The sequence below is a fragment of the Colias croceus genome, chromosome 21 (assembly GCF_905220415.1).
Source record: "Colias croceus chromosome 21, ilColCroc2.1".
In the NCBI taxonomy this organism is placed as follows: domain Eukaryota; kingdom Metazoa; phylum Arthropoda; class Insecta; order Lepidoptera; family Pieridae; genus Colias; species Colias croceus.
Window position 1 is genome coordinate 6,839,995 of NC_059557.1, and position 15,496 is coordinate 6,855,490.

Genomic DNA, 15,496 nt, shown 5'->3' on the forward strand with positions numbered 1-15,496 from the left:
TTTTAAAAAGGTGCATCAAAATAAGTAGGGACAAACAGCGAGAAGCGACTTTGTTAAAAGTCTCTTTCTATTTATTTATTAGTTTCACATGTATGTACCTAAACTTTAGAATCGATTTTGATCTTCTTTAAACAGACAGATTTCATTTAAACTTGCTACACTTATCAAGGATCGGATCATTTTATACTAGATAGTGATGATAGCCTGCGCCTATACAGCCTTACTCGTCGCCACAATAAATAGGCACAGCTTGCAACTATTGAGTTGATCTTCAGGGATTAGCAATCGGCTGTCGCAGACTTGACAGAGACTTGAACTTGCTAACAGTGCGGTCAGAGTCGTGACGTCAGCAAATTGGAGCGGCTTTGCTTAATACTTGATGAATTGTTGCTGCAATTTCTAAATACTGCTCAATTTTCAGTTTGATTTGGCTTTGCCAATCTTAACGTCTTTGGGGACGTTTTATATTTTGAGAGATGGCTATTTGGAATTCATAGTTAAATATGTACGTCATCTTTCCTTTGAAGTTAGGTACTGTAAATTGACTTAACTGATTTAATACTTTATCAAAATATGAGACAGAAGATATTTGTTTCTAAGTCAAAGTTGGTCTCTATAATTATGATTAATCTCTTTAAAAGATAATGGGGTTTACATGTATTTATTTTAATGACTATTCTTTATTACTTGTAAAAGCTTACATGATTTAAAAAAAATGAATTTTATGAGTATCGAACAAATACTGAATTTTAAGCCATGTGCCTGTAAAACGCCCTGGAAAATTAGTTCTTAAATATATACAACCATCTAACCATTGAATATACCTACTTATACCATAAATGTTCCGTGCAGTAAGCCAAGCAGTTTAAAGTTTTGCGTTTAGTAGCCCAGTAAATGATAGGGACCAGCCCAATTGAAAACTTGCCAACTACTTGCAAAACTTTGGAAGTTAGTTCTTATGCCGGCGATTTCCTTGCGATATTTTAATTGGAGAGATATTTATGAAGATACCTATTTGCTGGGTGAGTTACACTAGTTTTTATAACAGACATGTTTATGGAAATAACTTGAATAAGTATAGCTCTATGTAGAGTATAATGCGTCAGTTAGATTGAGAAAAGAACGTTCACAAAAATGAATTTAGATTTATTTAGTTAGATTGTTTATTGTTCATTTTTATTCTCTTGTTTATCATCATGTTTATTCTCTTTATACCCAATAAAGCAAAATTACCAATCTTTTATTAGATGATACGTGTAATATTCAAGAGCAAATCTAAATAATAAAATGTACATCAAACTAGATGATATTTTCGAGGATTCTGTTTAATCAAAAACATAAAATATTAAAATTGACTCGATAAAGAAATAACCTCTAATTATTATCACATACTTTCTCGATTTCTACTTGACCTTATATAATAAAAATTATAATACTTGAAATCACTATGATTTATACCCACTCTTAGGGTAATACAAATGTAATAAAAATAAATTATCATTATTATATTATATTCATTAGGGAAAATAAAACCATTTTATTTGGAAACATATAAAATACTTTATTTTTAATTAATTACATTCAATGAAGGTCATACAACTAACGGTAGAAAAGCGATGGATTTGCTAGCGATTGTATAATAGTTGATATTTTCATCATCACATTTTGTATTATTTTCTTCGCTATAACCACTCGAGACCAGTATCTGAAACAAATAATCTATACATATAATAAATCTGTAGAAGGGTCAATTCTGTACATTGAAAATATTGAAAAAATAAATAGCAGGGGGTGTTACTGGATCGATACCAAACCCAAATATGTGATTAAAAAAATTTTTGTCTGTCTGTCTGTCTGTCTGTCTGTCTGTATGTGAAGACATCACGTGAAAACTAACGGTTCGATTTCGATGAAACTTGGTATAATTATACCTTATTATCCTGGGCGTAAAATAGGATACTTTTTATCCTGGAAAAATACGTAGAAAAAAAAATAAACTAAAATTTTCAGTTTTATCCATAGACGTTGTTCTATACCGCAGTGGATTCAGCGCCGTAACATGTAGCTCCGAAAGTCGGATTTGGCTTGAACCGTTTGTGTCACACGAGAGCCGCACGATGCCACGCCTGCCACGACTCCTATATAAGGACTGCGATCCGCGCCGCGCGACGCCCCGTCCGATTAGGGCCCTTCTGGCCTCCTCCACTCAAGCGACAGCTCGAGCCGAGGTTCGTGGTCCCCGTCAAGGGGGGACGCCCTTGTGCATGTCGCTACCAGGGTGAACCTTCAGTTCACCCCCGCGTCCGCGTTAAAATGTAGAAGCCCTTCTGGCTAACATTGAGAAACACCATACAAAAAAAAAAAAAAAAAAAAAAAAAGCCGCGCGACGCATAAAATTTATGAATTTTGATGCGAGCGGATGTGTCCAGTGTGGCGAGCGGTCGTTCTTATTGGAATAAAATATATTGTATGCATAATAATAATAATTAACATATTAATATTGTTTTCACCGTAAATTGGTTTATTCATTAAACTCATAATTCTCTCTGTCATCTCATTTCATTGTATTTGTAACTATACATATTATAATAAATCTGTAGAAGGGTCAATTCTGTACATTGAAAATAAGTTGAAAATATTGAAAAAATAAATACCAGGGGGTGTTACTGGATCGATACCAAACCCAAATATGTGTTTAAAAAATTTTTTGTCTGTCTGTCTGTCTGTCTGCATCACGTGAAAACTAACGGTTCGATTTCGATGAAACTTGGTATAATTATACCTTATTATCCTGGGCGTATAATAGGATACTTTTTAAATAAAATACGTGGAAAAAAATTAATCTTTTCAGTTTTATCCATAGACGTTGTTCTGTAGAACCGCGAACACACGTTGCGTATTATTATAGGCCTAGCCGTATTTGGGTCCAATATATATATTTTATAAGATATCATTGTCAGAGTTACTCAAAATGAAGAAATAAACCATCCACGCGAAGACCGACATCCGCGCGGACGGAGTCGCGGGCGGAAGCTAGTAAATAATAAAAGATTAAATCATTATTATATGAAATACATATTCCTTCTTATCTTAATTATAATAATGAATCGCCAAATGAGCTGATAAGCGTAAAACTCTAAAACAGCTCGATTAATTCGACTTAGTAAAGTTACGTTTTTGTTACAAGTAAGCTTCTTATGGAGAGAAAACATTTGTTATTATCTAAAAATAGTAAAAATCTATTTAATAAGCTTTTATTTTAAAGAAAACCGCAGCCAAATCGAATTATCCGGAGCTACGATGCTACAGTCAGCCACAGTTACAGGGCACAGGACAAGGACTTTATGTTTGCGTTCGAAACACAAGCAAGAAATAAACAATTATAATAATGTAGTTCAGCTTGAATAACGTCATCTTTTTTCTTTCGAGTTTTGTGAAAAAGATGTCCCCTTGTAGGTCGCAATGCCTTCCAGGCGTATTAATGTACTGTTCACCCAATTCAATTTAAAATAACTTACCATAAGTAAAATTAAAATGTGGAATAATTTACTCCACATTGTATACGATTAATAAATTATTAAATTTGTATTTTCTGCTCGCATCCACTGACCGCGATGAATAAGTCAAATGCGATTAATTTCATATAAATCTGCAGTAATTTTAAAGTGCATTTGTGAACGTGTTCAAACGCTTAAATTATAGCCGTGAAAAACTATTACAGTTTACATTTAACGCCATTTTGGTAAAATGGATTTTCAATGCAACGAAATAGAACAAAACGAATTTGTTATAGCTGATAACTATATACGAGGACAGGCTATATACGCTTTAAAACCGCATCAAAATCCGTTGCGTAGTTTTAAAGATTTAAGCATACATAGGGACAAAGGGACAGAGAAAGTGACTTTGTTTTATACCATGTAGTGCTTGCTACCTAGATTGTACTTCGAAGAGACAATTTTTAAATGCAAATCGACATAAAATACCCACATAGACCGACATTTAGAACTCACGTCTTCCATGATAGCTAGGGATCTCTTGCAGTGCCATCGCTGTCATGTCAATTGATTTAGACCACAGGCTAGATGGTCCAAAACGTGATGTATGCAAATGGTATTTCAGAAGATGCATACATTTTATTTTGGTAAAAATTATTTTTAAATGCGAACCAGACAACGAAATAAAACATTTTATTACGTACCTTTACATGAGTTGAAAGTAGGTATATATTTTCTTTGCCATTTATTTGTTTCTTTAACGTGTTCAACGGTGCATTTACATCAAACGAGCATAGAGCTAGAGCTAGAGAAAGAGCATTCTTTCGTGATCTTTTAGTGTAAACGAAAATTCGTTTTCAGTGTTGTTCAGTATTAGACCATTGCATATAATCCTTTCGAACGCACTAAGAACAACGAAATAATGCTCTACGCCTGTTTACACTATAATAATTTGACATAGTGGGGTTAGAATGTGCATTCGCTCGTTGGATCTAAGTGCATCGTCATAAAATAGTACAAAAACAATAGAAAACATGGAAAGTTCATTTATTATTCAATGTGTGCTAAGAAAAAATGATTCTATTTCCACTATTTTCACTGTTGAAAGAAAGAAAGAAAACGTTTATTCAATGGCACATACAAACTTATATAGTATTAAAAATATACATTGAAGTGTGTAGTCTGTGAAGCATGATGCCATTAAAAGGGGAAATCATTCGGTGAACATCTGTGTCGTAAAAAACGTCGCAGCACCGATTTTCAGTGAGCCCCGAGAGCAATAATTGAAGAAAAGAAAATAAATACAATATTAAAAGCATAATGTTAAATATAGACATAATCTTATTATTATAATAATATACACATAAATATATGAACAAAACAAAGCAATGAAAGTTAAAAAGGATTCTGCTACAGTATACATATAAACTTACAAGTTGGACGTGAGCCTACTTATTGGATTGTATGTTAAAAAATAAACCAATATAATATATCTATCTTTCATTAAATTGCAGGCTCGCAGGCAGGCAAATAAATAAAATGTTATCAGCAAATGTTTTATTTCTCTATCTTATAAAATTCGTATACTTATAAAATCTTCTATCTCCCATCTTACGACTGCTGGCTTATCGCTGGCACCCAGCATTTGCGAATTATTTTTCATCTTGACGTTAAATAAAATTGCAGAGCGTAACAAAACTGTCGGGGAGAAGTTAATAAATTATTTATAAGTCTTATCTGTCACCACAGGGCATTTCTTTTCGTTTTTCAGTTATTTATTCTGGCGTATTTAATTATTATCTATGCTTTGGAATTTTGAGGTTTTTTTTGGGAGATTTTAGGATTGTAGATTTAAATTTTAGATGGATATTAGAGATTTTTTAAAATATTTTTTGTGATTATTTGTTAATAATAAATAATACGACCTCTTTTTGTTTCAAATAACGATTAGCTTGTAGAAGTAAGTAGGTACCGGCTTTATCGAATCGAAACATTGAGTCCTTATAAGAGGCGTAAATAAACCTTTTCTATCAATTTGTAATCTTCAATTTTAAAAGCTTTCAAATACAAAACCTCTTGAAATACAAAGACATTCTTAGAAATAGTGGATAATCTTAAAGTTGGCCGGTGCACAAAAGCCATGGTCCCAGTTGAAGCTGTTATTCTTTGTGGAGGAAATTTTTAATGAAGTTTTAATTAGTGCAGTACTAATTTTAAGTTCAGTTCTTTTATTTAGCGATTTAGTCTTTAATTAGTGCGCAACTACTGGAAAACTTTGTTTTGTTCGTTTGTTTTCATTGTTTGGGCTAACACTTTATGTTTTTTAGTTTTTGGTAGAATTTAGTGGCCTAGTTGCTAATAACGATTATTCGCTTGTTAATTTTATGCTGAAAATTGTTGAATGACTTTTCTTGTAATTTCTATTAGAACAAGGAACATGCCACAATCACATGTTCAATGAAAATATAATGCGTTTCACCCTGCAATTAATATGATCCCTACTGGCTACTATCCGTACTATAATATTATAAATGCGAAAGTAACTCTGTCTGCCTCTCTGTCTGTCTGTTACGTTTTCCCGCTTAAACCTCTCAACCGATTTTGATGAAATTTGGCACAGACAATCTTTAGACCCTGAGAAAGAACATAGGCTACCTTTTATTGTGAAATATGTACCACGGGCGAAGCCGGGGCGGACCGCTAGTACGCTATAAATGTTATTTAATCATAATGGTATATATTGTCTTGACGTGCCCTATAATGCTGTATGGCAAATCGAACTACCAGAGTATTCAGTATATGAGTAGGCGATAGAGTACATGTAAATAAATATTGTTAGACATTTCACTTGGACCAAAACAGTTTCCGTATATTATGTACAATAATATATCTAGTCTACAAAACTTTAACTTCCAATTTATATGTTCTCTAAAAACGTATAAATCGCGTATCTTTAACTTTGCGCCACCTCCTTGTGTGTATTTGACTCTGTAAGCCTGTAGTAAAACTCGCTAGTGTACAAAATACAGATGTTACATAAATCTCTGAAGGATTAGAAGCCTCAGGGAATTGTTTCCTTGGAACAAACACGTGTTTATTGGCTAGTTGGAGAAAATAAAGTTGTGCATTAGACGGAATGGATTATGATACTTGTTTAGATATTTAAGAACTAAGTATTGTGTTTTGGTTTATGAAGTATGAATTGGGAATAGGTACAGAATTTATTATGGATACTACAGCATTAAACTTATATGATAGAGCGAATGTTATGTATGTTTTCGGCCCGAAGCAAAAACTGCTGAACCGATCTTCATGTTGGCACACACATAGAGGGTTACTTGTATTACTTAACACATAGGATAATTTTTATCCTGAAACTCCCACAGGAACAGGGAACTATGCGGGTTTTCCTTTGATTACGCGGGCGAAGCTGCGGGCGAAAAGCTAGTAAAAATATAATTATTCAATAAATTAGAGTCTCTATTCCATAATCCATTATTGTACGAAGAATCCTGAAGAATCCTGAAGATTGGAGACAGATTGTGATCACGTTTTACCTGATGATTTGACCCGATTTGTCTCAAAAATTAATTGCTCTTCAATGCTTCCACTATTGTTTTCCGATATATCATATCAAAAGGGCTGAAAAGTCATGAAATATAACCTCTATAGTGTTTACACAATATATGACGTACAATATATTTATTATTTATTATAATCAATATCCATTCACACGCAAAACAATTGAATATTTGAAACAAATCAATTAACCCTTTTGTTTAAAATTATTTTTGATACACTTTTACAAATTTATACTATCAGTTCATTTTGTAAGTGCTATGCAATTTTTTACCGTAATATAAATGACATAGAGTTCGAAAGTATTTATTTCACTCCGACTCAAGTTGGTTGTAATATTTGCAGTTTTTATTTGGACAAATGTGATTAATTTGTTCAATATTATTGCGTAAGTATAAATAGGGGTGAGAAGGTATGGATAAGTGTATAGTATATACCGTTTGGTCGATTTTAGACCAGCAAAATGCTGCCTTTCGTGCTAGTACTGCTCGCCGCGCAGGTATGACCCTATTTTCTATTTGTTTTACATTAATGTGTGTAATTAGCTTTTCGTAGCGTTGTATTTTTAACCCAACTGTAGGTACAGTGTATATTTTATAGTTTCCCCGTGTTCTTATAAAAATAGGGAAGAGTAGTGAAGTTTTTACTATCGCCTGTTATAATTTTCCAACTCATGTTATTAATTATAATAACTGTGTCCATTATTTTATGGTATATCATGTCTTTTTTTTCAGTCGTTATTAATCTAGACAACTGAATATTTTTCTTCTTCTGTTACTGTCTGCTGTCTGAAGTTTTTTGTTACTTTCCTATCACATTAAAAAAAATATTATTCCTTTTGATAAACTCTACATTTTTCCTCTTTATCGGTTACCACACTTTTATTAACCAGTAATTGACTCTAAGCTCGGTTTTGAACTATATATTTTAAACAATCAGATTTAATTCAAACTTTGTACACTTGTCAAGTATCGGTGACAATACAATAATTTATCTTAGTTTTTGTTATTGATCTTTTTAAACCATATTTATTTCATTATGAAACGGCGATACCATAAATGATAAAACTCAACGCATTTCAAATTTACACGACCATTCGCTCAATCCATAGCCGTATGTAAATCAACGATGAATACATACATAGGTAATTCGTATTAACGTGTTACCGACATTACATTTACATGAAAATACGTTTGTCGCCCCGCGGGAAGCTGTATTGAGATCTGCGGATGACGGCTTGTAGGGTTCATCACTGTCAGCGAATGAGGAGATATGTTTTAATTGAAATAAAAAAAGTGTAAATTTATAAAGAAGAGAAAAAATTCGATCACGAGGCGGGACTCGGGACCCGCATCCTTTCGCGCCAATCCGGGGCGGATGCCTGACCAATTCAGCCACTCGTGACCCGCCAGAGCAATCGAATTTATTCTATTCTTTCAGTTTTATGTGTCGATTTTTTTCTATTCTTTATAAATTTATATTTATAAAGCATTTGAATGCCATAAAACCAAAAATATCAAATTCAATAAAAAAAGTGATTCACAGGTCATAAGTGAAGTCCCATGTCCCCTAGTGGGGTATGGATGCATTATACATCTGTTTCGCTGATCGATTTTCTATAAGGACAAGTAGGTGATCAGCCTTCTGTGTACTGCCAGACCGAGACATTTTTTTTCTTCGTCTCCACCGGAAATCGAACCCCCTCGGTTCACTCACGCGTCAACCACTGTGCCAAGGGGGCTGTCACAACTCACAGGTCATTATGCCCTTACAGTAAAGGTTCAGGGTTACCATGTCTTATAGCAGTAATATTATCAGTGAGGGAAAGTGATGGCGCCATACGAAGTACGCTGTCATATTTCCACGCTGGAAGTAATACTGCTTTAAGACGTCAATATGTATGTGATGATGTGGGGGTAGGGTATTTGTTGAATAGATTGAAATCGTTTAATTTAGTAATAATCTGCATTTGTCATTGGTAAGATTTGAGCGTATTTTAAAATGTTCTCATTGATTATTTTAAAATCTTGAGAGTATGAGAGTTTGGGTCAATTTACTCAGTTTACATTTTTTTTTCCTTTTGTAAAAAAATTCAAAATTACTACTATTTACAGTTAAATCATTACAACTAGGTATCTACTTTTTATACACTATCATGAAAGTTTAAAAAACAACTCATTCACTCTTGAAAATACTTTTGTGTATAAAATATAGAGCTTTTAATGCAAAACTCAATACTTTCCTCAAAAAAATCGTAAGTTGTAAAAATCAATCGTCTTAATAAAATAAAACTTATCCTATAACTAAAGAAAGCCATACTCACCCCAGTACCTAGTTTTCCACCTACACAAGCCTTCAGATTTCCTTTGTTGTTCGAGTATTAAAGGACTCTACAATTATTCCATTCCTGTATTAAACTATAATATTTCCTAGCATTTCTATGAGAGCCATTAGCCTATTAAATTACTCTTCTGCGAATAAATGATAATTTATTCTTTAGTTAGCGGGAATAATATAAATGAATGTTTATTTTGTTTTTGATTGCTGGGACACTGAATGAAATCTTTTCCTAATATTTTAATGGAAACATTTTGCCGCATTGAAGGTATCATTTCGTGTTTCTTTTTGCGAGACGGAAAGGATTTATAAAACTGTTTATGAGCTGAAGTACGAAAGTATAATTTATATGAATATCTCTTAAATTTATTTATAATGTTATTCTTCAAACGAATTTGTAAATATAGAGGCTTCAATCATTTAAATTTAGCAGTATATAGCGATAATAAACGTACCTACTCGTAATTACTCAACATAATTTCTCAGCCCTAAATATCATACCAAAATAATTTTTATTTCAAACAATGTTTTACTATAGAATAACTATTGGCAATAATCCCTACTCTATCTAGATTACTAGACAAAACCCGAAAACAAGGGATTTACACAACAATAAAGCACAAATTGCACTGGCCCATCGTATTACCAGAGTATTACGCGTCAATCATCTGTAATGATCGTATCGAGTGCATATTGGTATTTTGGAGGAGGCATTATTATTCAGCTGTTAACTACAGATCCGGGGATTCGTGATTCGATGGTTTATGGAGCCAAATTATGCTGACAAATTTTAGACGAGTATTGTAGAAATGTGATTGATTTTGAATAGCGCACGATTTGGTGTAATCCGTGATAGGTTATTGGAAATAATAATATATGTAATATATTTTTTTAAAGAGTAATATAAACTTATAAGTAAAATTATTATAGTCTCATTTCTACAGGATTTGTGACTACAAACGTAATCTAACTTCAAAACCTAATTTTTTTGACATACCTTCTCTGGTATAACTTTATTATTGGCATTGTCTTCAATTCGTATCCACGTTCAAAATACCATTAAAAGCATATTTTAATTTGCCCACGTACCGTGATGTCTCAAGGCAGTATTATTACCAGTGTGACATGACAGGTCTTACACTTTAGCAGACTGGAAATACTGCTCTAACAATGGTAACCCCCATGTTATACATTAGATGGAGGAAAATTAAATTATACTTTTAATGATCACCCTCCAGTTCTTCTAATCTTATAAGTCATCTTATATAATTAAAACATCTCATGTAACATTAATATTTGTTTCAGAGCGCATTCGCCGCCCCTTCCACCGCTGGAGTTACTTTCTACTCAGTCAACGAAATTCCCTCCGCACCTGACAATGGAAACGCTGTTAACAGGTAATTGAAAATGTATTTAATACTAGGTTTCCGCCCGCGGCTTCGCCCGCGCAATCAAAGAAAAACCCGCATAGTTAACGTTCCCGTGGGATTTCCGGGATTGCGTCATTTTCCCGGGATAAAAAGTAGCCTATGTCATTTCTCGGGTATCAAAATATCTCCATACCAAATTTCATGAAAATTAGTTCAGTAGTTTAGGCGGAATTGAGTAACAGACACAGACAGAGTTACTAATTTCGCGTTTATAATATTATATTAGTATGGATTGTAGAATGAGAGAGTTTCGAAAAATAGATGTTGGCACACGGGCTAGTGGCGTACACGGGTAGATTTTCTAGCAGAACAGAAATTGTATCACGTTTCTTAAAAAAAAAAAATATCTCATTTATTAGGTTTAAAATAAAAGCTTGTTGCGTATTTTAATCTGTTATTGTTTTCAACTGACAAAAAACAGTTGCATTCTTTGTGGGGATTGGGAGAGAGTTTCCTTTGCTAGACGCAATGGTGGCATCCCAGGTTGCATCCTAGATGGCAAATGTCCACATTAATTCAATACAACAACAAAAGCTTATATTTGATTAACAGTTACGTCATCACCGGCCCCTTCGACTACGTGGACAACGCTGACATCCCGCTGTACGCACACATGATGATCCAGATCTTCTCTGACATGGGCAACAGCCCCAGCCCCGTCAGCCAGGCATCAGCTCTCATCCAGTCTATGGCTGCTTTGGGAGAACTCGCCAACGGCATCCCTGGGGACTCTTGTGAAGCTGCTGGCGTGAGTTTCCGTGATATTTAGTAGAGTATTGAATATAATAGTTTCGTTTTCAGTTTGTCAACTCGATTCTGTGGAAACAAAAATGTAAAAGTAAACTGAGGGAATGTATATATACTTGGTAAAAACATAATATACCCTATCATTTCTGACATTTTAGTCAAAGCAAAGTCGGTCTACTTAAAAAGCTTTACGCTGGTTGCAGAGCTTGACCGACCATCAGTGCGTACGTCAGTCGCGCTTGTCATATGTATGGAAATTCATAAAACCGTTCATAGCTAGACCGACCATACGCACGCGTATTGTCATGCGCATTAGTGTCATAGTCATACAATTGTTGATGCGTATCGTCAGGACCGACGGTACGCACTGACGGTCGGTCAAGCTCTGAAACCAGCCTTATTAGTAACGACATCTCATTTATAAATCTTTTGATTTCTACATATTGTTCCATATATACTTCAACGCTGATTATATCTACAGATATAAGGTTACCTACATCATATTCCTGTAAAATTTATTTCTACAATAACTTATAAAGGCCGCTTTTTTACAAATGATGCCTTTTGTAATATTGGTTTGTCTTTTCTTGTTAGTACTTGCATAAATTAATAAACAAATATTTTCCTTTTCAACTCTCATCCTATGCATCTTTATCATATTATATATGTATATATTATTTTTCTTTTTTTTTAGATCTCTGTTTAAATTAGGTACGTCAATATAATTATTTCTCAACTATAACATTGGAAGGTCATCGGTACCCGTAATACAGACGTAGACGTCTAGTACGGGACCATCGTTTATTCTATATTTTGTAATTGAGGTAGTGAAATAAAGATATTTTTACTTTTTATTTATTCATCTTACATCACAATTTCAGCTCATCAACGCCTTCGCCTACGCCTCAAGCTCCGGCAACAGCGCTGGTCTTACCCCCGCCTTGGTGAACTTCGTTGAGCGTCTCTCCAATCACATCGACACCATCTCCCAACTGATCGTTAACCCTAACGCTGTCCGTTACTCTGTAAGTAAAATATTTGTATTATCAGATCTTTTTAACAGAAATCTACATCATATTCTTGGATTGGATGATCATTATAATACAACTAGCAAACCGGGCGAACTCCGTTTCGCCACCAGAGACATCTCTCGTACCTACCTACTTTTCCAACGCATATAATTATACAATATGTAATTAAATATATAGAAATGTATTTATGCTTGGATACATAATTAATTAACTATTATCGAACAATTTACAAAACATTCAAACTAACTCAAACTCAAACATTCATTTATTCAATTAGACTACTATTTAGTAGCACTTTCGAATCGTCATTACATAGGTAAGTATTTTTAATATTTACCACCGATTCGGAAAGCAGTATCTATGGAGAAGAATCGGCAAGAAACTCCATAGTTGCTCTTTTAACATCATGTCAATATTACAATATATGAAACTTATATCTAACTACATAATATATCATAACTTACAACATTACTTTATCTCTAATCAGTCATTTCAATTACACATCAACTAAAGCGGTATTTCCCCAACATTTCCTATAAATTCCATTGAAATTAACAGCAAATACCCCGGTGCATTGTATCAGAAATAGAACGGAACATGACGTGCACAAATCACAATACCTACATTGTATGCATCTATCATCTCCATTGGGATCCGCAGGTTATTGTTATAAATGGTTGGGAATAATTGATTGTCGTACGTAATGGATGAAGAAGGCACAATGGATGCAATATTGTCATAGGTTCTGCATGTGATAAATATAGGGTATAATGGCGGTGTTCTTTTATGTGTAAGATATTGTAATGAAAGTACACCTATATTTTAGTTGTTTAAAAGTATAAGTAGGGCTTTTTTATAAGTAACTAGCGGTCCGCCCCGGCTTCGCCCGTGGTACATATTAACGTTTTCTCTACATAAGAACCATCCTCGTACTTCAAGGAATATAATAAAAAAAGAATTATCGAAATCGGTTCAGCCGTTCTCGAGTTATGGAATTACAACGAAAAGTGGCATTGATTTTTATATATTAAGATTTTAGTTGTTTAAAAGTATAAGTAGGGCTTTTTTATAAGTAACTAGCGGTCCGCCCCGGCTTCGCCCGTGGTACATATTAACGTTTTCTCTACATAAGAACCATCCTCGTACTTCAAGGAATATAATAAAAAAAGAATTATCGAAATCGGTTCAGCCGTTCTCGAGTTATGGAATTACAACGAAAAGTGGCATTGATTTTTATATATTAGACTAGCGGTCCGCCCCGGCTTCGCCCGTGGTACATATTAACGTTTTCTCTACATAAGAACCATCCTCGTACTTCAAGGAATATAATAAAAAAAGAATTATCGAAATCGGTTCAGCCGTTCTCGAGTTATGGAATTACAACGAAAAGTGGCATTGATTTTTATATATTAAGAAGAGAAGATGAAAAAGGTCACAATTAAGTAGATAATTTATCACGTTACATCTCTATTTTGATTTCGTTTTATGCTCTTTTTACAAATTACAAAATAAAAATGTGTATAATGACTACAGGTCGGTCCTCGCGGAAACTGTCTCGGAGGAGGCAGAACTTACCAATTCGAGGAAACTTGGGATGCCATCATAAACAGCGCTTCACCAGCTCAAAGCGCGTAAGTTTTTACACTATCATTTATTTATTTTATCATTTATTTATTTATAGGTACTAGAGAGAGTTAATGTTGTTTTGTAGGTTATGCTCAGGGAAATGAAATGAATTATCCAGATTTTCATTAAATATATATTCATTATTCATTTTGAATTAAAAAACATAGAGCTCACAAAGTTAATTAACAATGATACATACAACCTTAGTTTAGCCGTGGCATAACACTCGCCTCCTATCTTAATAATTTTACCAAGAAGAAATCTCTTTTATTACATTTTTTTATTAATTTCTCTAGCCTCCTGAACGAAGAATACTGCGTGGCCAGACGCATGTACAAGGCGTTCAACGTGCGCAGTAACAACCTCGCCGCCGCCGTCACCGCAGCCAACATCCCTCAAGTGTCCCAACTGGCACAGTTAGCTCTTCCTCAGCTCAGCCAGGTGTGTGTACTCATCATCATCATCATCATCATAGTGCGTTGCCAGGCGCATGTACAAGGCGTTCAACGTGCGCAGTAACAACCTCGCTGCCGCCGACATCCCGCATGTGTGTGTCATCATCATCAACATTATCAGCAGATTTTTCAGGACTGCACTAGTGCTGGCGTCTGAGGCGTCTTAGACGCTTCGCAATTGAGACGGGTATGTTATGTTTCATCATCATCATCATCAGAAGAACATCAGATGTTATTTTATTAAGGTTTACAGAATGCGTTACTCAGGTAAAGTGTGACTTTTTTCTTTTTCACTGTCCAAATGATTTGATTTTTTGAACACAGAATGTTTTTCCTTACTATAACTGAAATGTATTTTTTTCAGTTCATGCGCGTTGTAGCCGACGGAGCCAACCCCACGAATGCGGCTGCAGCAGTCAAGTCCAGCCTACTCCAAGGGCTTTCCAAGATCCAATTCTAAACCCTATAATTCTCATTTATATGACCATATCTATCTGTAATCCTGTATATAACAACGAATCGAAATAATTATTTATGTATTTGTTAATAAATTACACAAATAATGTATAGTATTGTAAATATAAGTATATAACACCGACCTGGCTTTTATTCTGGACTCTGATTGTTAATAAAGATGTATCCGAATTTGATTTATTTTTTATTTACAATGACAGTGACTCCATTTCCAAGAAAACTGCGCAGGCAACATTTACACACAGGTACAGGCAACCATATAGCGAATGGTTTTCTTTCGACCGTAAATCGTTTACAATCACATTACAATCGACTACCTA

General features: G+C 34.2%; 1 protein-coding gene across 1 annotated transcript; it reads left to right on the plus strand.

The window, feature by feature from the left end:
* The first annotated feature begins 7,539 nt into the window (after nucleotides 1-7,539).
* On the plus strand, nucleotides 7,540-15,289 carry LOC123701169 (fibroin light chain-like). The gene is made up of 7 exons (XM_045648564.1): nucleotides 7,540-7,575; nucleotides 10,719-10,810; nucleotides 11,396-11,591; nucleotides 12,472-12,615; nucleotides 14,155-14,252; nucleotides 14,544-14,688; nucleotides 15,067-15,289. The coding sequence occupies exons 1-7, from the start codon at nucleotides 7,540-7,542 to the stop codon at nucleotides 15,160-15,162; spliced, it is 807 nt and encodes a 268-aa protein (XP_045504520.1). The 3' UTR covers nucleotides 15,163-15,289.
* The last annotated feature ends 207 nt before the right edge of the window (nucleotides 15,290-15,496 follow it).